The sequence below is a fragment of the Corylus avellana genome, chromosome ca9 (assembly GCF_901000735.1).
Source record: "Corylus avellana chromosome ca9, CavTom2PMs-1.0".
Classification (NCBI taxonomy): domain Eukaryota; kingdom Viridiplantae; phylum Streptophyta; class Magnoliopsida; order Fagales; family Betulaceae; genus Corylus; species Corylus avellana.
The window spans coordinates 1,975,930-1,998,226 of record NC_081549.1 but is presented as its reverse complement, the minus strand read 5'-3'; the positions used below and the strand labels follow the sequence as shown (position 1 = coordinate 1,998,226).

Here is a 22,297-nt window from a genome sequence, read left to right as displayed (position 1 = left end):
ATTATGGAAACAAGATTGGATGGAAAGCAGATAATGGTGTGTCCATTCCAAAAGGGGTTTGAGAATTGCGGTGACATATGTACATTTAATTAGTAAATCATCCTTATAGATCCTAGGAAGGAAGCATAAACGTGGTGATAAATGAATTCAGTCACCATTAATGGTCCCATCGCCATTACAGATATCCGGGACAGGGTGAGTTGGTGATGTGATTGGCGATGCAATACCAGCAGCCATTGGTGTGTAGGATGATGACGTGGGCGAAACTCTTGGAGATGGGTTGAGTGGTTGACTACCTCCAATGCCCGTACTCTCACCTCTACAGGGTAGTCAGCAACACAAGCAATTCTTGGTCCAGCTCCAGTTGACCACTTGAGTGACAGTTGACGCCCTAATTGATAAGATTTTACTGCCTTCTTGGAATTGATTCGTTGCAATATTGCACCCTTGGGCACCTCAGCTATCGGGCTATGAAGGCCATCTGATAAAGTCCTTTGGTATTTGTTTTTGGTTTCAGTTGATTCTGAGGATGGGGTTTTTCTCTTTTTATCTGGAATTTCAAGTTCGTTAGTTTCTGAATTTGCAAAAACTTCAACTGAAGCGCCACCTCCATTCGGGTTGTTGTCATCAGAATCTTCGTCCAGCTTTATCTGAAAACGAAGATGCAAAACATATTGTGAGGCAGAAAGGATACAAATCCATTGACAGCCCAAGTAACCTGAAAGTTCAAGGATACATCTGACCATAGTGTTTGACAAAAAACAACTCCTGGCCTGAGAGATTTAGGGATTATGGATTGTTTTTTTCTTTTTCACTATCCAGATTCCCTTTACCAAGTAACCATCAAGCATTTTATGAGGACAAAATTTAGACATAATATGGTCAGACAAAACAATTACCTCAACTTCATCAATGTTCACCCCATTTTCCTTGAGAAAGGATAAAAAGCTGTCAAGCCTGTTATCCGTTGGCTTATAATGTCCACTTTGCCGAGAGATGGACTGCAAAATTAGACCAAAAACTGAGCAGATGCAATATATGCCATAATATGATTTGACATTGCCAAGATTAAGATGTTGCTCCTGTGTGCGTGTGTGACTGTGTGTGTGTGTGTGTGGGAGGGTACTTAGCCCTTCAGGAGTAAAGAACAAATAAGAGTACTTGGTCAAGAATTTCTGCACATCATTTGCAGTGGTTCAAAAGATACAAAATACTAATTTAAATTTGTTCAGAGTTTTTGTTGTGAAAATCAGCCCCCATGTATAAATCCCTATGAACTGTACCTTAAGAATTCCATGCTCTACCACAAGCCTTCCAGCAGCTAATGTAGCTCCTCCAGCCAAGAAGCTAGAATGATGGAACACTCCTTTCTTTTTCTGAAAGGAGTTAACAATATATTAGTCATATCAAAAGACTGGAAATATGAGGAACTTGTCAGAAAGCAATTAATCTTCAGCTTTTTGATCCTCTTACCAGACCAGCATAGATTTTCTTGGAGGTGCTCCAAACAAATATCCACATGGTCCCTTCTGACCCTCTGATAGTATCAAGGGGATCTCTGCTTTGTTTATGAATTATTTCCCCTTGGACAATTTCGTATTCATAATGCTTCCTCTCTTGCTAATTCCAGGAAAAGTATAAAGGGGAGGAGGGAGGGGGAGAAAAATAGACTGTCAGGGTGGTGAAAACTCATAGATCCTTAACTATTAAATCTATTATGCAATCAATACATACAGGTCCAAGATACTTGATGCATTGTTGTTGCAGCTTTAATCTTGGGCATTGTTTGAGATCAAGGTCTTTTCCATCTCCTACATTCAACCTGCAGAAAGTGGTAATTACAAAACTTTGCAGAGCGAATTGCCTTTATATATGCAAAATTAAACTGTTTCAATCAATCACCAAGCAGCAAAAGCTAACTACCCATTCATACATTTTGACAGAGCATTTCCCACAGAAGAATTATGCTCAGTTTGAATAATAAGTCACTTAAAAATTCCAAACTATCAGAGTGCCAATATAGCCAATACCATCAACTTTTTTCTGGAGCAACATATTTGCTTACCAGAAGAAAAATAGCTGACTAGTATCCGCTTTGCACCACTCTTCATAGTACATATGCAAGTTGTGTTCATATCGATGCCGTGGATCAATCTAACAGAATTAATAACATTAACACAAATTAAATACAGTAAAACCTTACGAAAAAAAAAAATCAATTTATCATATAAAATCTGTCATTTTATAATTTATAAGCGACAAGAGGAAGGCTTCCTCTGTCTCTCCATTGTTGACGCCCCTTTTTGCATATGGAGATGATCAAATCCAAATCCAAATCTGACAGTATAACACCTCCTTCACTGGGCATCAAAGGCAAATTTGGTCTAGCCAATCAACGCAATATTTCTTATTAGAGAAATGCTACACACATTCTCATTCTTACACTCTCAAATATACACTCCTTAACGTGACAGTAAAAATTACAATTCGTCATTGAACTTTGGAATGAGAATGTGTCTAGCATTCTCTTCTTACTAAGGCTATAAAGTTTTATTGTTGCCACAATAGGAGTTCTTTCATGAAGCGCAATCTTCAAGCTGCCTAAGAAACTGCTAGTGTACCTTTTTTTTTTAATGTTTTTTGAGAAACTATATACTATATATAATTATATCTAACATTCATCTAATGAGGCTAACATGACAATTTCAACTATCCCTTAGATTAATCTTTGTTAAATTTAAAGAAAAAATATATATAATGACTGATTTGAAATGTGACGTTAACATTGTTAAAAATATAACATGTAGTTTTTTTAAAGCATTGCTTAGACTGCTTGGGGTTGGTTGTTAGGGTATTTTTCCCTCCTTGTATATTGTTCTTTTATGTTTAATGCAATCATAGGAAGAAAAAAAAAGAGTAACCAGGCAATTACAGCTTCAGTCCAGTGCTCAGCAGCCAGCTGTTGTGCTGTGGCGTCATCGGTCAAACCCTTGCCCACCTGCCCAAAATAAAAAGAAAAAAAGAAAAAATCTTTCAGGAAAAATCTAAGTGAAAAAATTGAGAAAGACCGACATACAAACAAACAGACAAATACCTTGGAAGCATTAAAGCTGACACGACTCCACTTGGAAGCCAAACTTTCGGGCTCCGAGAAATTGAAGAAAGAAATCGTGCTGCGGGTCAATCTCGCATAGTGTATAGCTTGCCACCTACACAATTAATCTCTTCATTTCCAAATTAAGTAAATAGAAAGAACAAGCACACAGATGTCTTGCACGCAGCACGCAGCACGCACCAGAGCTCTTCGGCGTCAATCGCGGAGTCCGCTAACCTACGCCGGGTTCGATAACTCCGGTACACCTTCTGCACGTTGATCGCCGATTTCTCCAGACACGCGGTCTCACACGACTTCGCGGTGGGACCCACCGGAACCTTTAAGTCCACGTCGGTCTCCAGCGACTCGTCGTATCCTTCTACTTCTACGGTCACGCTCATTGGTCCGTAGCCGGTAGCCGTCGCATTTTCGAGCACCGTTTACCGCCGCCGGGGGTTCGATGACGCCGTTTTTAGAGCCCGATCCGTCGGGTTTTGGAGTTCCAGTGGAAGGTGGTTCGGGTGTGTCGGGGTTCCAGAAGGACGACATGACCATTTCGTGGAGAGAGCAAGAAGAGAATGGAGGAGGCTTAGACTGGAGCTCCAAGGTTGAGATGGTCTGAGTCGTCTCAACCACCATTTAAAGACTCAGTCAAATGGAGGGCCAATGAACCTGTGCGTTTTGGAGTTCCATGGAGTTGGAGTACTAAATAGTAGTAAATATGGGTTTGCCGGGAACTCGCGTCGAAATTTCCAGGTTACAGTTGCGAGATAATCTGGAAGTTTTACGCGCCAAAGAACACAATTACACATGTGGGACGACAAAGAGGAAAATTAGCATTAAAAAAGAAAGGAAACAAATAAATACCTAAAGAAATTTTTTTAAAAAAATAAAATAAAATAAAAACATTTTAGTATATTTAAAGACAATATTTTCCTAGGAGTAGCTCAATCGGTTATGTACTACGCCTCATAAAGTGAAGATCATTAATTCGAATCTCTCATCCCTCTTCCCTTGTGTGGACATGTCAATATATATATATATATATATATATATATATATAAAGACAAGATTTTAACCTTTTTTAAAAAAAAATTGGTAATGTCAGCGATATGTATATTATATTGGGTAACGTGTTAAACTGTTAATTAAGTGTAATGCTCTTACATTTTAGTATAAGTTTTATGAGAATTAGATCAACCGTTGTCATTGGACCTAATGAGCTTAGTGAAAATTAGATCAAAACCTTTAAGATATAATGGACAGTCAAGATTTAGGGGATCCTAGATAATAAGCGATAATTAATTTCATAATTAATGGAATAATTCATGACATAGTTTCATACCTAATGATGGGCATAATTTAATGTTTTAATTCATCACACATGACATACATACAGAGGAAATGGAGAGGATTTTTTCCAGCATATATATATATATATATATAGAGAGAGAGAGAGAGAGAGAGAGAGGACAATAGGCTATAAAAATCTCATGAATTCAATTTAACATAAATTTTAGTTAATTAAGTGATTTACCTATTATTAATCCTAATTAAATAAGTCATAGGAAAAGCAACTTTTCATGGGAGAGACTTTCTACTTTTGGGTGGGGGAGGTGGCCGGGACTGGGTGTTAGAGTAAGTGATCCAGATGCCTTATCTCCCGTGTGAAGATCATTCAAACTAGGAGATCAACTTTGTTTCAAACTCCTCACACTTATCAGATTAGAAAGAAAGAAAAAAAACTCCTCACACTTATCTAATACAATATCTCATCCTTGTACACGTGATAGGATTGAAGACCAATATCCCAAACTACTACGACTATCACGCCAGAGTTGATCTCTCCTAGTTTGAGTTTGTAAATTATTATCTACGTTAATTGTAGATAATCTTGTAATCCTATTTATACCACTTAATACAATGAATCTATATATATATTCCAGCCAATTCTTCTCTCATTTTACACTGGCCGGGGGGTACTGTACATTATATGGGATTCGGCCAAGCCTCTCTCCTTCATTTCTTTCATCTTCTCAAATAAGACACTATTAAAAAAAAAAACTTGATAATCATGTCATAAACAAATAATACACTTTCTTTCCTGTAGCTCTTTCTTTATAGCATAATATCTTCTAACTGCTTACCACGTGTCATTTTCCTACTGGCACATCCTTTGCAACCGAATATCCCACGCTCTTCCCTCACCCGCCCTCACTTACCAGTTCCTCATCCAAGAAATTAAAGAAATTGTTTCTGAGGTGGCAAAGGAGGGGGAGAGAAGGAGAAGGACTTGTGTGGTGGAAGCAAGTCGAATTGGCCCTACCCAAAGGGCTCTTAGATGATTGAGCCTGGGCCAAGGATCCACCAATTACAAATTATTTCAACCCAAACCCCATACACGACCATACACATAAATCATGAGTTGTATTGAGTAGGAAAAAAACAAAGGAATCCTAGCCAAACTTAAATATAATGGGTTAAGTTAGGATTGATTAATGGATTGGATTGGTTTTTGGGTTGGAATGATTTTCAGTTTCAAGAACATGTCGCTCTGCCAAGTCCTTCAGACATCCTATTGGGCTATTAGGATATATAACAAGCAATTTAATCCCACTCGATCTTTATACCTTAAGTGAATTTTATTTCAAAGAATATTAAACAAAATCATTATCATCATTTTTGCTCAATTTGTTTGATATCTATACACAATGTACGAAGTCAATATGGGAATCCCTTGGATATTGTAGCTCCGAGAATGATTTAAGGTCCTTTGCGCTTGAGCCATGTTAGCAATAAGATACTAAAAAATAAAAATAAAAAAAAAAATCAGTAGAAGTTAAATGGGTAGCCAAACCACATTTTGACCTCAAGTGGGTGTACGCTACCCAAATGTGTGATTAGAGTAGTCAGTCATGCCAAAAGTGGGTCACACTACCTATTGAGGGCTCGTAGGAGTTGTTGATCACCTCTTAAAAGATAAAATGGTAGTTAGCAACTCCTTTACTCTATACTTTTTAAAAAAAAAAAAAAAAAAAAAAGAGAATTGACTGCAGTCACTTGCCCAAATTACAACCTGACCGACACTTGCAAGAGAAAGGGCCCCCCACACCCCACCCCCCTATCAAAACCTTCTCTCAATTGCTTGAGAAGGGCACAATTATTCCAGGGGCAACAGACTCTAGAATAAGGTAGTAGCAGTTGAAGACAACAGAACACATACAGCTTCTATTGTGGAAAATATTTGCCTCAAATTGTTGACCTGAGCCAATTTGACTTTTCAATGTAGTGGGCAAAACAGAGAAGGAGCCAATTATGGAAACAAGATAATGGTCTGACCATTCTAAAAGGTGTTTGAGGTGACATAAAGAACATAGCAAATATGTACATTCAGTAAAGCATTTCTATTAGGAGAAAGCATAAACTTGGTGATATGTGAATTCAGTCATGATGAGTCCCATCACCCTTGTTGATATCCGATCCAGGGTGAGTTGTGGGTGATGCGGTTGGTGATGCAAGACCAGCCATTCTTCTGAAGGATGATGGTGTGGGTGGAAATCTTGGAGACAGGTTAGTCATCTCCAAGGCCTGTACTCTCACCTCCACAGGGTAGTCAGCAACACAACCAATTCTTGGTCCAGCTCCAGTTGACCACTTGAGTGACAGCTGATTCCCTAATTGGTAAGATTTTAATGCCTTCTTGGAATTGATTCGTAGCAATATTGCACTCTTAGGCACCTCAGCTCTCGGGCTCTGGAGACCACCTGATAAAGTCCTTTGGTAATTGTTTTTGGCTTCAGTTTGAGGGACTTCAGTTGATTCTGAGGATGGTGTTTTCTCCTCTTTATCTGGACTTTCAAGTTTCTGAGTTTCTGAGTTTGTCAAAACTTCAACTGAAGCCCCACCTCCATTCAGTTTGTTATCATCATAGCTATCAGAATCTTCATTCGCTTTGTATATCTGAAAACAAGGATGCAAAACATTTTGTCAGGCAATTGCAGGAGATGGCATTTTAACTTGAAAATATAAAACCCATCTGACAGTATGTAACATGAGGTTCAAGGACACATCCGACCAGAGTGTTTGACAAAATAAACAACTCCTAGATAGTTGAAAAGCTCACGTGTTCTCCACTAGGGAGTTTGAACCAATCAACTTTCTAGGGGTAGCCTGAATTATTTTCCACTATCCAAACTCTGCTTTGCCAAGTAGCCATCAAGCTTTTTGTAATGCACGATATAGGCACAATGTAGTCAGACAGAAAAATTACCTTAACTTCATTAAGGTTCACTCCGTTTTCCTTGAGTAGGGATAAAATGCTGTCAAGCCTGTCATCTGTTGGCCGATAATGTCCACTATATGGAGAGATGGACTGAAAATCAGAGCAAACAATGAGAAGATGCAATATAAGAACATTATAAATAATTTGATTTGGCATCGCCAACATGCTCTTGTATGTGTGTGTGTGTAGAAAAGTACTTAATAACCAAACAGAGAAAGTGTGGGAAAGGAAGGAATGGACACCTACAATGCAGTATTCATGAATAAGTTACCCCCATCAGGAATAAAAAACAAATAAGAGTACTTTGGTAAAAAAAATTCTTAATGTCATGGCAATGGTTCAAAAGATACAAAAATTGACACTATCAATGAAGATAGATCCATGAATAAACTCTAAAAATGGTCAACCATGGGTATCCCATAGACAACATTACTAATTTAAATCTGTTCAGAGTTTTTGTTGTGAAAACCAGTCCTCATGCCAGTGCCTTAAACTTTTCCATGTATAAATCCCTATGAACTGTACCTTAAGAATTCCCTGCTCTGCCACTAGCCTTCCAGCAGCTACTGTGGCTCCTCCAGCCAAGAAGCTCGAATGATGGAACACTCCTTTCTTTTTCTGCAAGGAGTTAACAATATATTACTTGTTCAGGAATAATATCAGAAGACCAGAAATATGAGGAACTTTTCAAAAACAAATTGATCTTCAGCTTCTTTTTTTCTCTTACCCGACCAGCATAGAGTTTCTTGGAGGTACTCATTACGAATATCCACTTCACCCCTTCTGACCCTCTGATTGTATCAAGGGGATCTGCGGTTTGTTTGTGAAATATTTTCCCTTCGACAACTTCATATTCATAATTTTCCCTCTCTTGCTAAATACAGAACAAGTATATGGGGAGGGAGGGGGAGAAAAAAGGAATGTCAGCTTGGCAAAAACTCATAGATCCTTGAAAATTTCATCTATTGTGTAACAAATTGCACTGCAATCAACACTTAATTTCAGTTGATAATTGAATTGAATCTTATTCGTTCAAATACATACAGGGCCAAGATACTTGATGCTTTGTTGTCGCAGCTTTGGTCTTGGGCAGTGTTGGAGATCAAGGTCTTTCCCGTCTCCTACATCCAACCTGCAGAAAGTCATAACAATAAAACTCTGCACAACAAATTGTCTTTATGCCTAGCATAACACACACTTCTTGCAATATGGAAACTGTATTAACAAGTCAAAGAAGCAAAAATTAATTACCCATTGATACACTTTCTCTTCTATTCGTTTTACCCAACATTCTTTTCTCAAACAATTTTATTGAAACAAGAGTATTATCATCACATTACAAATATTCTCGAGAAAATTTAAATAGAGCCAATACCATGAACTAAGAACAATAACTTTTTTCTGAAAGAAACCTTTTTTTGGGAGCAAAATCTTTGCTTACCAATAGAAAAATGGCTGTCCAGCATCCGCTTTGCACCACTCTTCGTAGTATACATGCAAGCTATGCCCATATCGATGCCGGGGATCAATCTAATAGAATCAATAGCATTAACAAAAACAAATACAAATAAATATCAGTAAAACTTTAACAAAAAAATCCAAATTTATCAGTAAAAATTGCTCATTTCATCAAGTTAAAAGTAAGAAGGTAATTACAGCTTCAATCCAATGCTGAAAAGCCAATTGTTGTGCTTTGGCGTCTTTGGACAAACCCTTGCCCACCTGCCCAAAAAAACTCCAAATTTATACGACTTTTTACCTCACTTCAATCAGACCCAAATCGTCATTTTCCAAACTACAACCAAGCATACGACAAGTACCGACGTACTATCAACTAGAACTCGTTCTTTTCTGAGATTCAAGAAGAAAACTTCAAAGAAAAGAAAAATACAAACACCTTAGAAGCATTCAAGCAAACACGACTCCACTTGGAAGCCACACTCTCGGGCTTTGAGAAATTGAAGAAAGAGATCGTACTGTGGTTCAGCCTAGCATAGTCTATAGCTTGCCACCTACACGATTAATTTCGATAAATAAATAGAAAGACAAAAAAGAATTTTTTTTAAAAAATAGCACATAGATATGATGCACCCACCAGAGCTCTTCGGCGACAACCGCGGAGTCCGCTAACCTGCGCCGGGTTCGATAACTCCGGTACACCTTCTGCACCTTCACCGCCGCTCTATCCGACCACGCCCCCACCGGCGCTTTCGCATCACACGGCTTCCCGGTGGGGTCCACCGGCAGCGTTGATTTCATGTCGGTCTTCAGCGGCTCGTCGTCGTATCCACCGTAGCCATCGCATTTATGAGCACCGTCTTTCGGCGGCGGAGGTTCGACGATGGCGTTCTGAGAGTCCGACCCGTCTGGTTTCTGAGTGCCCATGGAGGGTGATTCGGGCGTGTCGGGGCTCCGGAAGGCGTCGTGGGAAACGAGGTCTGAGGAGGAGGAGATGTCCAGTTCGTCGAGAGGGTAAGAAGGAAATGGGGTAGGCTTTGACTGGAGCTCGAAGGTTGAGATGGTCTGAGGATGAACCTCCATTCTCGACTGGGTCAAATGGAGGACTCTGCGCGTGAGAGACTCAGACACTGAGTGAGTCTCAAACTTCAATGCAGTCTCTACTATATATTGGCTTTACCGGGAAACTTACCTGTCAATTTCTTAATTTTTTTTTTTTTTCCTGGGAAGAAGTGTCGTCGGTCTCTTGATTTTTTTTTTTAATTCGTCGGTCTCCGGAGTTGAGTCCCCAGCACATACTGTTAATTCTTTTTTTTTTTTTTTTTTTTTGAGAAGACTTACTGTTCATTCTCTGTCCCAATAATTGACTTTAAATTAATATAATGAGATTTTTTTTTTTTTTTTTTTTATCAATGTTTAGAATATGATACTCGTGATAAAGATTTAAATGATATATGATATATCAGAAAATATTTATTTCTACGGTCCCTTTGCCATGGTCCCTTTTTTTTCTGTTAAATCGTAAATATTTTCAATTTATAGTAAAAATCTTATTTAATTTTTATAAAATAATTTATTTTTAAAAAATTTACAAATCATTTTTTTTTTAAATTTGAGGCTATTCTTCTTGCACACAATCTCTCCTAATTCATTTTTCATTGCCATCAAAGTTAGTTAGAATTTATTGCCACCTACCACTTTAATCCACCATTGGTCATAAGAAATTGTGTCAATCGCCAAAATTCGGCGCTACACGTTGCAATCGGCTATTGGAGCTTGCTAAAATCTTCTTTTCACCGCTAGCCGGTGCCACGTGTTTTTCGCTGCAATTGAAGGTTGCCGGCCATTGTCCGTCGTCTCTAATTTTTCATATTATCCAAATGCTCAATAAAAAACATTTTACTTTAAAATAAACAGATCCTAAATTCAAAATTAATAATTGAAGATTTAAGAAAAGAGTTTGGCTTGATTTAGTAGTGATTTGATGCGTAAAAATAATCAGTGATGGAAATAAAAGTTTTGGATGTGGATTGTCAGGATTGAATTGGCTATCTGAGATAATTTAATTACTAGCCCCCATTGTCTAGTCTGGTGGCAAAGATGATGTCAGGGGTGCGATATTCTCACCCTGTCATTGCCTCGTCATTAGTCTACAACCTTCATCATGAGCTGATATACATAGCTTAATATTTAATGAAAATTTATAATAAAATGAGAAATGTTTATTCTCAATAATTTGTCCAACTTTTTTTATAAATTTAATAAATCAACTATTAAATTTGTAAGACTTATTATTAATTTATATAAAATTTATATAAGTCTACAAATTTTATAGTTAATTTATAGAAAAAAATATAAAAAAGCCCTTCAAACTACCAGTCATTTTCGATTTAGCCCTCTAATGTTCTAAAAATGATAAAGTTGCCCCCCAAACTACCAAACTATTGCATTTTGGCCACTCCGTTAGTCAAAACCGTCAATTTGGACGGAAATTATAAAACGACGTCGTTTTGTTATGGGTAAGTTACTACAATGCCCTTTAATGAAAAAAAAATTAGGGAAAAATATAAAAAAGCCCCCCAAACTACCAACCGTTTTCATTTTAGCCCCATAATGTTCAGAAAGTGATAAAGTAGCCCCTCAACAAAACGACGTTGTTTTGAATTTCCGTCCAAACTGACGGTTTTGACTAACGGAGTGGCCAAAATACAATAATTTGGTAGTTTGAGGAGCTACTTTATCACTTTTGAAATATTTGGGGGCTAAATCGAAAACATGTGGTAGTTTAAGGGGCTTTTTTATATTTTTCTTTAATTTATAAGATAATATAGAAAAAAATATGACAAAATGTAAAAAGATCATATGGGGTTGATTTCAATTGAACATTCTGATTTCTGAACACAAAAAATCTATTTTTGAACACAATTCCAAACAAAGTATAAGGTTACGTGACAATCCGAAGGCCAAACTAGTGGCCTAAAATAAATTAGACAAAATGTGAGGAAGCTGCGGAAAAGGAATGGAACATGAGTGTTCAAGTTGAGGAGGATCATCTTGCTGCTGCTAAAAGCATTGGAATTGAAGGCTGGAAGCTGACCTTTGATTTTTTTTATTACAAAAAATGCTGACCTGGAATTCTGCATGCATGACCTGGTCCACTCTCGAGCGCGTGGAAACTTTCAGAGTCACCGTGCGTCTGTCTTTCCATGCAATGATGCAAGAGACCACGAAATAATTATGCAAGAAATTAGTTTACGATGAAACTAGAAAGAAAATAGAATAATAAACTAATGTGCCCTCGAATTGCGTTAAAAAATAAACTCGTTTAAGTAAAGATGATTGTAATGTGGTCTATGATGAGCAAATTCTGCCTATTTATTGTAAAGATGATTGTATAAATGATACACACTTATCTATTATATTTGTAAATTGTCAATAAATTTTATTTAGAGACACTAAATATAATAATTAAAAATTAAAAAAAGTCTATCATCTGTTTAAAGAAAAAATAATAATAATAATAATTAAGAAAATGTACGATGTAATTTATCTCACATGGGCCACATCCTTCGTAATCAAGTCTTTTAATTTTTAATATCCAAAGTCTTTTTACTGTTGGATGTAACACTTCACCGGTGATCATTTTGGCTCTTTGTGCTTTGGTCATGCTGGCATTTTGAAGTTTTAAAAGACCAACCTATAAACTTTTGTCCTTGAGCAAATTTGGTTTTTCTTCTTGTCCTTTTATAGATGCATCTACAATGAAGATATACGAGTAATTAAGATAGAAGTTATACGAGTAATTAAAATATATATATTACATTCTGCACAAAGCTTGTGAATAACTACTTAATTTAGAAAAATGTTGGAAACTATAAAATCTCTTAATCTTTATTTGTCACCTTACCTTAACATGTATTTGTCGTTTGATCACGAGATATATTTTGAGTCTTTGATTTTTGAATTATCTTCGTATACATGAGTTGTGTTGTTGAGAGTATATCTCTAATAGAACCATAATTTTGCTGCAACATTTGACACCCATTAATATGTGATTGAAGTTTGTTAAAATGAATTAATTGCTTACAATTTTTTGCTCCGTTCAAGCATTGACAATGTCAAAAGTTAAAAAATAGTTATATGCGTAGCATTACTTTTTTATTGTGTAATTTTAACTACTCATCTTTCATCACACTCTCATAAGATTAGGGTAATGTGGTAGTGCCATCTACCATTGATTTTTTTTTTTTTTTTTAATAGAGGTTTATCCAATGGCTGATGGACACTTAGTGTAGTGATATAGGAGTGAGATAAGATATGAGTATGTAGCATTACTCCAACTTAATTTATTGTTAACTTTGTTCAAATCATGTTGATAATTTATTGAAGATAAAATCACCACATTTGTGATTTAATTTACAAATTAAATAAGAAGATATAAAATTGTTTGTATAGTGTTTTGTAAATAACATTTATATATTATTGTAGTTTAGTTGGAGGATCCATCTTATTTTTTATTTTTTTATTCTTTAATGATGTGACAATATATACACCATTAGATTTATGAAATTTAATCTAAACCATGAAATAGGTTATCCTCATCTAACTAAGGGTTTGCTTGGTTTAGCGATTTCAAAATGTGGTTAATAATAACATCAGGGCAGCCCAATGGTTTTTAGGGCCTTAGGCGAAACTTTTAAATGGAGCTTTATTTTTTAAAATATTTAAATATTAATTAAATAATATTTATTTTAATATTATTATTATTATATTTTTATTTAAAAATCATTATTCTCCCCAAAATACTCTATCTAAATCGTTTGAATAAACTAGTCATTTTCTATTATGCTTCTCCCCATTTGATAATTTTCGTATATAATATGTACTAAAAAAATGCTTAGAGTTCTCATCTCTAGGAAAATCTACATTACTATCTTATTGGACCCCTTTTCTACTAATAAATCCCTTAATTTTCATTAATATTTTTCTATTAGCCTGGGTCATAAATATTTGTAACAATAGAGTTTTTTTTTTTTTTTTCCTATTCAAATGAGGAAAGGGATAGAGTTAGATAGTATTCAAATATTTGTACCAATAGACTTAGATATATCAATAGTATTTTCATTATCTTCTAACTTTTTTTGATGAATTTCTTGTTCATTTACAAGTTTTTCACATAAATTATCCTCTATATTTTGTTTATTGCTAATAACAAATTTATTTAGAGCTCCTCTTTGAGATTTAATCAGCTTTTCTACTTTTTTTTTTTTCTTTTTTTTTTTAATTTAGTTTTTCATATCCATATACATATTTTTTGATAGAAATATTTGATTAAAAATATTAAAAAATTAAACAAACACGATTTATATATATAAAAAAATAGAACAATAAAACTAAATTGTGGTTTTATTGTTCTATTTTTTACTGTAGAGCCAGGGAAGCATGTTGTAGGCCTTGTGAGTTGTGGTCGTTGTGCAGCGAAACCATGCTGAAGGCCTCAATATTATAAAAAAAATAAAATTATTTTTTTAAAGCATGTTAAGGGCCTTAAGAAAGCATATTGAGTGCCTTAAGAAAGCATGTTGATGGTCTCATTATTATAAACAAATAACATATATATATATATATATATATATATATATATATAAAGCACGTTAAAGGCCTCAAAAGAGCATGTTGAGGGCCTTAATATTATATACAAGTAATAATATTTTTTTTAAGCATGTTGAGGGTCTTAAATATTTATGCTATTTTTTTTTGGGGGGGGGGGGGGGGCCTTAGAAAAAAAAAATTTGGGGCTTATGAAATCGGGGCTCTAGGCGCCGGCCTAACTCGCCTAGCAATTGGGCCGGCCCTGAATAACACGATTTTTAAAAACACAATTAAGTGTTTGGTAAAATTACGTTTTAACATTTAAGATCTCGACCTTTAAAAATTGTGCGTTTTTAAAAACGCACTTTCACCTACAATCTGAAAACACACTCAGAAACAAAATACATTAATTTCCCGATTTTGTTTATAAACACATTTTTTAACCTGTAAAACTAGATAGCCAAACGATCTCTAACTAATGTTAGACCAATTTATACTTTCATTTTCAACTAATAGGTGTCTTCTATTTGCAATTTATCTACAAAGGGGTGTTTGGCATTGAAGATCACATTTTAAAGCCATTTTGTAGAACAGTCATAATTTGGAGCGAAAGTTGGATCACATTTTAGTCTTTCATGCTTCCCACCGAAATGGTGTTTTTCCGTGTTGGGTACGAATCCTTTCCCAGCCACTTAGGAGATGCTACCTGCAACATTTGGATTAAACAAACATCCGCATTCCAAATTATGGTTTTCCTACGTGGATATACATCAACATCATTCAATCACACTTGGCGACATTGATGACGCATTCAACAAGAAAAAACACAAATTATAAGAGGTAGTTAAATCCGTTGAGATTATACCTAATGAAGCGAATGTCACTAATTCGAATATCTCTCATTCTCTTGTGCGGACATATCAAAAAAAACATGAAAAAACACCATGAGTCCATTAGTTAGTGAAGGTTGGTCTTTGTTTTTTTTTTTTTTTTATATATAAAATTAAAAAAAAAAAAAAAAAAAAGTTTTGTAAGCATTTTTTATTTTTTTTATTTTGAGTTATTTATTAATATTTTGGGTAAATTCTACTTAATCCCTCAAATTGCCACTCAAATGACAATATATCCCTCAAACTATCAATTGCGACAATTTACCCCCCAAAACTACCTAAACAATGACAATGTACCCCGGATTTTAAAAAAATGACGAAATTACCCTTACTAAAATAAAAATAAAAATACTAAAATTTAATTTTTTTTTTTTCAAATTTGTAAGGGTATTTTTGTCTTATTGAAAATTTTATAAGGGTAATTTCATCATTTTGTTAGCATTGGGGGTACATTATCATTGTTTTGGTTGTTTGGGGGGTGGGATACATTGTCGTAATTGATAGTTTGATGAATAGATTGTCAATGGAGCGGTAGTTTTATTTTTGTTTTAAAAACAAAAAATAAAAGTGAGAAAGAAAATAAATAGGAAGAAAAACAAGCTTCGCTTTGTTTAATAACATTTGTTTTCTGTTTTCCTATATATGTTCTTAGTTTTGTTTTCTATTTTTAAAACAAAAATACACAGGAAAGGGCATCCCATGCACGGTTAAACAAAAGAAGTTAATCAATTATATGAGTTTTGGTCCTCCAATGAAATATAATTTACTTTTCCTTAGAATTCGTACGAAAATATAAGTATTACATCTGATAACCATTTTATTTATTTATTTTCAAAATAAAAATATTAACAAAACAATTTAAAACATAAAATATTTAAAATCATTTTTATCTTTAAATTACATCGTAATATTATTTTTTTAAAAAAAAATTCTTAAAAGCATTAACAAACAAAGATTTTGATACCAAAAATCAGAATTTCTAGTATTTGTCTTTTAGCAATTGGGTATCTTCTCAATCATACTCCTGCTAATATCAACGGTATATATACTGAGTGTCCCTACATCAATAATGCTTGGGGCCACTGATTCCAAACCAATGAAATTACTTCCTTGTAACCTTTTTTTTCTTATGCAATTAAAAAAAGAAAAAGAAAAAAGGAAATTCGTCGGGTGTTTATGTTGTCGTTTCTCTATTCTTTATCACCTTGAATAATAGGTTGGATTATGGTTTTCAAGGAAGTTATAAATTGATTAATGTTGGGAGAATATGTGGTTGTCTAATGCAGACAATTATCTTGCACAATACCTTTTCTTTAATCAGTGGCAAAAGCTATGGTCGTGTCACGTGTGGTCGTATTTCAATGGCGCTATGGTGGCAGTCCTAGTCATTACTTTCTGTTTTTGTGTGCTTTTCTTTTACAGCATTCTCTAGGCTTTTAAGTCAATTAACGATAAGATCATGGAGTATAAATAGATTATATTTCATAATTGAGAAGATCTATTTCACTATATAGATTATATTTTATAGATAAAATAGTCTATATAACGCCACGCGGTATATATATTGTTACGTTCTTTAGCATTTTAAATGAAAATCAATTATCACTTGAAATTGAGAAGATCTTCGTTAAAGGATTATATATCAAGACTGATAATTATTGAGACCAATTTATTTTTGAGAATGGAATCATCTCCATTTCAAATGAATTATTTTATTACTACATGATAAAGATGTTGTCACGTCTCATAGCTGCATTCTTACGGTCACGTTTGGGCTTTAAAGTTGGAGTAATACTAGAAGTTCATCTTATATTGGTTAAAAAATAATGTTATTTTTAAAATTACCATTAATATTTATTTTGACCGAATAATAATTTTTTAAGACACAAAAAGAATCTCAAAGTTGACCCATGGTAAGTCAGCAAAGCAATGTGACTTAGCTCCATGCATTCAAGCCTTTCCATGTTTATCTAAGACCGTATGACTCTTAAGGCACGCCTACTAGTCAAACCTTCTTACTTGTTCTTTGTTAAATTATTGTCTTGACCAAGTGGTTCACTTTCACCGTTCCACGTGTGAATATTTTCTTTTAATTTAAATAAGGTTAAAAATTACACTCTTATTTTATTGATACGTTAATGTCAATTAATTATTATTATTAACAAAAAATTAACAATTGATTGGAATTATTCTAATTTATAAAAAAATGCATATGATAATTATGATTTAACAAGATGAAAGTCGTGTGAGGAAAAAACAAAACCCATTAAAATGCCAAAAACAATATCAATAATTAAATTAGAGAAAAATATTATTATAGAATTTTGTTTAAAGAAAGTGTCCCATCTCAAGATTGGCCCATGCTGTCGCAACAACTAGTATTGTATTAAATTTCTAATTTTAAAAATCCAATATTCCAAAAGAATTTTATAATTAGGATGAGAAAATGAATATCCCAACTATAATGGAATCTAGCTATAGTCCCGACGTTAGTTCCTCGTCCTCGTGTCATTGACGGTCAATATTGGGTGCTAATGCTATGACTTTGTCTTTTCTTCCCCAACTTCCATAGTTAAAGAACCAAGCAATTTCCACGGAGCAATATTTAATGTCAACTTCCATCCAAATCACGATCTGGTCGGGTTGATTGAGCCCATATCACAAGGTCCCATCGGACTACAAACGCTTGCATACCAACACAACAATTGTTTTGATTTCATTATAATTGCCGGAGAGAAAGAAATACGGTACAACATCAAAATATGACCGTAACTTATTAGAAAAACCGTAATTCAGCTTCATAATTAGTCATGGTCATAATTCAGCTACATGATTAGACGGAGTCATACGCTACTAGCAATCAATATATAGCCAACGACCTTGCTCCATCATCGACGGCACAGACAAGGAGAAGACATGCGCCCATTTCACGTATCATCACATAAACTAAAAAATCGAAGACTTCTCCTGCCTGCAAGTCTTTCCATGTTGAATACTTGAATTTTGAATCATAATGGAATCTAGCTATAGTCCAGACATTAGTTCCTTGTCCTCGTGTCATTGACGGTCAATATTGGGTGCTAATGCTATAACTATGTCTGTTCTTCCCCAACGTCAATTGTTAAAGAACCAAGCAATTTCCACGGAGCAATACTTTAATAAGTACATCCTAATGTCAACTTCCATCCAAATCACGATCTGGTCGGGTTGGTTGAGCCCATATCACAAGTTCTGATCGGACCACAAACGCTTGTGTACCATCACAACAATTGTTTTGATTTCATTATAATTCTCAGAAAGTAGAAAATACGGTACAACATCAAAATATGACCATAACTTATTAGAAAACTGTAATTCAACTTCATAATTAGTCATGGTCATAATTCAGCGGCATGATTTGACGGAGTCATACCCTACTAGCAATCAACATATAGCCAATGACCTTGCTTCATCGTTGACGCCACAAACAAGGAGAGGACATGCGCCCATTTCACGTATCATCACATAAACTAAACAATCGTAAGACTTCTCCCGCCTGCAAATCTTTGATTGTTTTACTCCTTGCATGCAATCGTCGACTAAATCCGACCATATGATCAACTGCATTATTAATATTATTTTATAACACTAAAAAAAAAAATAGGGATTGAATCAAGATAGCATATATATCATCAAACATTAACCCACCAACATTCCATATCCACAATTAAAACATATGCAACAAAAAAACAGTCCTAAGAGAGAACTCATCAATCATGATGGACTACTTTTGCCCATGCATACTGTGTTACATTTTCTTCTCTTCCATGGGTCTTGTCTTCGTCTCTACTTTAAAGGACGGCCATAACTTCACAGGGAAATGGACCTTTTTAAAATTTTTTGCCTGACAAAAAATGGAAGGAATTATTATTATTTTTTTGCATAGAAAAGGAAGGAAATTAAGGTAAAAGAAATTTGAACGTTCCAGCCCCATGTGATCTTTAAGGTTCAAAAGTCGATATTTCAGAAGAATCAGAACCATTCATGACTCATGCCTAACCGTACTTGCCATAATTTATTGGGAAATTGATGAACCAACCCTATCTACCTCCTAATATTTTATTGCTTACTTCTTCTTTTTTTCCATTTTTTATACTCACCTACCTATCAATTGGATATAATCTACTTACCCCAAAAACAACCCTTTTCTTTTTTGTCCAAGACCCATAATTATTATTATTATTTGAAAAAAAGTCATTTTCAATTTTACAGAAGTACTATTAGTGCATAAATGTCGTGACAGAATAGCATGTGAAAATTAATTGGACTTAGCTAGGAGAGAGAAAGTCATTTTAAAATGTAATGCTCGGGAGATAGTTCACGCTTATTAAATTAATGACCAACTGTGACAAATGTATGATAATCTAATTGAGGATGTAAAGATTGTCTTGCATAGTCTAGACTTGGAAGGTGGAGCACACAAGAACAGAAGTAAATACGGTTGTACATATTTTTGAAGAAACGGTTCTCCAAATATTTACTTAGAAATTTTGAACGGAAGAGTATCCTGGATTTTTGCATATTGTTGTATGTTCTTATAGTTTGTAATCTCTACCATTTTACTTGAAATAAAAGAAGATTCATATATATATATATATATATATATATTATCACATTGTTTATAAGTTTTAAAAGACTCAATAATATTACACCAACCACTCACTACTATTACATATAAAACTTTGTCATCGCATGTTTATTCTTTGATCTTAGCTCTAAGAGAGGACAAAAAACAACAGGAAGAAGGTGGCCCAAAACCATAGCCCAAAGCTAATTGAACAGCCTGTTTTTGTTTCCATCCTGTGGGGTTTACTTTTTCCAATTTCCGTCAGATAAAGATGGCTCAAAGACCATACCATCAATCAAACATGTCATGGTGGCATGCCCCATGTCATTACCCTAAATCCTAATGAAGACAAATTATGGAATGAAAAATGTCCCCCCGAACCCAAAAATCCATGATGAAGAGGGTTGATTTGTTCAATTTTTTTTTTTTTCTTTTTAACAAATTTATATGTAAATTTAAGATTCGGTTATATGAAAGAATTCGAAGTTTTATTGTTCTTTTATTTATTTATTTTCACAAAATCCAATTCAGTATAAACTCTTAGCACTCAAAACATTCATAACTATATCTTTTTTCTTTTTTAAAAAAAAATTTAAAATCCAAATTTGAGTTGAACTTTCAAACGATATTGGGCTTGTTGGACCCCCATCATATTGTTAAGGCACAGTGCAGATTATGGGCCTTTGCTGATACCAGCGAAATTATGGTCATTTTAAATTGGACAATATTTTCTTTTAAATTTGGTTAGACAAAATTTCTCTTACCTATATACTTTAAGGATAAATGTCAGTTTAATAAACTGAATTAGAAGAATTTTCTTCAACCAAATTTGAAGGAAATTTCTCCTTCTTCATATTCTTATTTTTCTTGTTTTCCAAACTATAGCCAAAATTATCTTTTCCCCAAATCTAAAAGGTAATAAGCTTCTTTTTTGTTTTTTTTCCCAAAATTAGTTGAAATCCCTAACTTTTTAAGACAAATTTTATCAACAAAGTTTTTAAGGGTGACATACTATAAGCTCCATTTTCAATTAACCATTACCTTGTCCCAACCAAATTCAATTGGATGTCATTTGTCACTTTAAAATTCTTTCAAACCCATTATCTGGTATGCCTAATTACCAAGGGCTCCAAAGGCCTATCAACTAAGGGATTGTCGAGCCCAACAACCACAGGGCCACACCCAACCAATCTAAGATGACCGAGTGGCCCAAATATTACCAAGGCAACATGGGCCACTCAGAGATGTAGTTCAGTCTCTTTGATTAAGGAATTGGTTCGTTGGTCTCTCTGGGTGGAGCTTTTTCTCCTCAAATTTGGAGTTTCTATCCGGATATTGAACTTTATTTGTCCTGCGGAGGTGTAATAGTTTTTAGGTTATATTCAAATTAATTCAAAAAAATAATTAATAATAATAAAATTTCAAACCTTGTCTTTTTAAGTTAAAAGCTGACCGTTTCCAAGAGGTAGATCAATCGGCTGGGACCACACCTAATGAAGCGGAGGTCACTAGTTCGAATCTCCCTACTCTCTCTTGTGCAGACATGTAAAAAAAATTAAAAAAAATTAAAAAAAAAATTAAAAAAAAAAAGTTAAAAGCTGACCTTTAGGTTACAATCTAGTTTAGAGGACGGAAATTATGTAATTAAATGCGGACATAACGGAGAGAACATGAAACTTTACATGAGAGCGCTTTGATAGTCTAGGCCTTCTCAAGTCTCAACTTTAGATTTGCAAGATCCGAATTCCGACCCAAACACATTGCTTGTTCTCTAAGTTGAAGGAAAAAATAATGCAATGAGCAATTAATTATAAAGCAGAATAAATAAAATTGACACAAAATTATGTAATTCGATTTATGACTTTTAGTACACAGAATAAATAAAATTGACATAGAATTATGTAATTCAATAAAGTCTAAAGAACTACATTTTGTTCTTATTTCTTTGGTGAGGTTTACAATACATAAATTAATCTCAAACTGTAATTAAGTGATAGAATTCAACTGCGACTGAACTCTAAGACAAGTGACCAAGTCCCAATATAAACTAAGGTTATAAACTGTTAGAAATAAAATTACACTACAAGCCCATTAGATTTTGGGCCTTAGGGCCAATGACAGGCTCATAAAGCTATTAATTAAACAGCAGGAGATACACTCAAAGTGTGGTTCTATTAGAATAATATAAGTCAAGAAGTCTAATTTCTCTAGGACTCTCAAATCAACTCAAATAAGAAGATGTAGTTTAAGTCTACCTTAAATCTTCAGCATATAAATAGGTCCTACACAAATACAAAAGATATCTTCTCATACTCTTTCAAACTCTCATATTATAGATTCTGTCTTTCTGTCCGTCTCTGTTTTTTTCAAGAAAG

At 34.4% G+C, this 22,297-nt stretch overlaps 1 protein-coding gene and 1 pseudogene across 1 annotated transcript; both read right to left on the bottom strand.

Moving 5' to 3' along the window:
• Positions 1–100: 100 nt before the first annotated feature.
• Positions 101–5,251, bottom strand: LOC132191679 (IQ domain-containing protein IQM3-like; annotated as a pseudogene).
• Positions 5,252–6,295: 1,044 nt separating this feature from the next.
• Positions 6,296–10,007, bottom strand: LOC132192292 (IQ domain-containing protein IQM3-like). The gene is made up of 9 exons (XM_059607578.1): positions 9,472–10,007; positions 9,274–9,388; positions 9,033–9,098; positions 8,818–8,906; positions 8,421–8,508; positions 8,104–8,250; positions 7,902–7,994; positions 7,365–7,466; positions 6,296–7,054 (listed from the first exon to the last, which is right to left on the bottom strand). The coding sequence occupies exons 1-9, from the start codon at positions 9,915–9,917 to the stop codon at positions 6,536–6,538; spliced, it is 1,665 nt and encodes a 554-aa protein (XP_059463561.1). The 5' UTR covers positions 9,918–10,007; the 3' UTR covers positions 6,296–6,535.
• Between the last annotated feature and the right edge of the window lie 12,290 nt (positions 10,008–22,297).

Coding starts and splice junctions, on each gene's coding strand:
- LOC132192292 (XM_059607578.1), bottom strand. CDS start 9,917: ATGGAGGTTCATCCTCAGACCATCTCAACCTTCGAGCTCCAGTCAAAG. Junction 9,099..9,273: donor TTTGCTTGAATGCTTCTAAG/GTGTTTGTATTT, acceptor TTTTTTGGGCAG/GTGGGCAAGGGTTTGTCCAA. Junction 8,251..8,420: donor GCATCAAGTATCTTGGCCCT/GTATGTATTTGA, acceptor TTCTGTATTTAG/CAAGAGAGGGAAAATTATGA.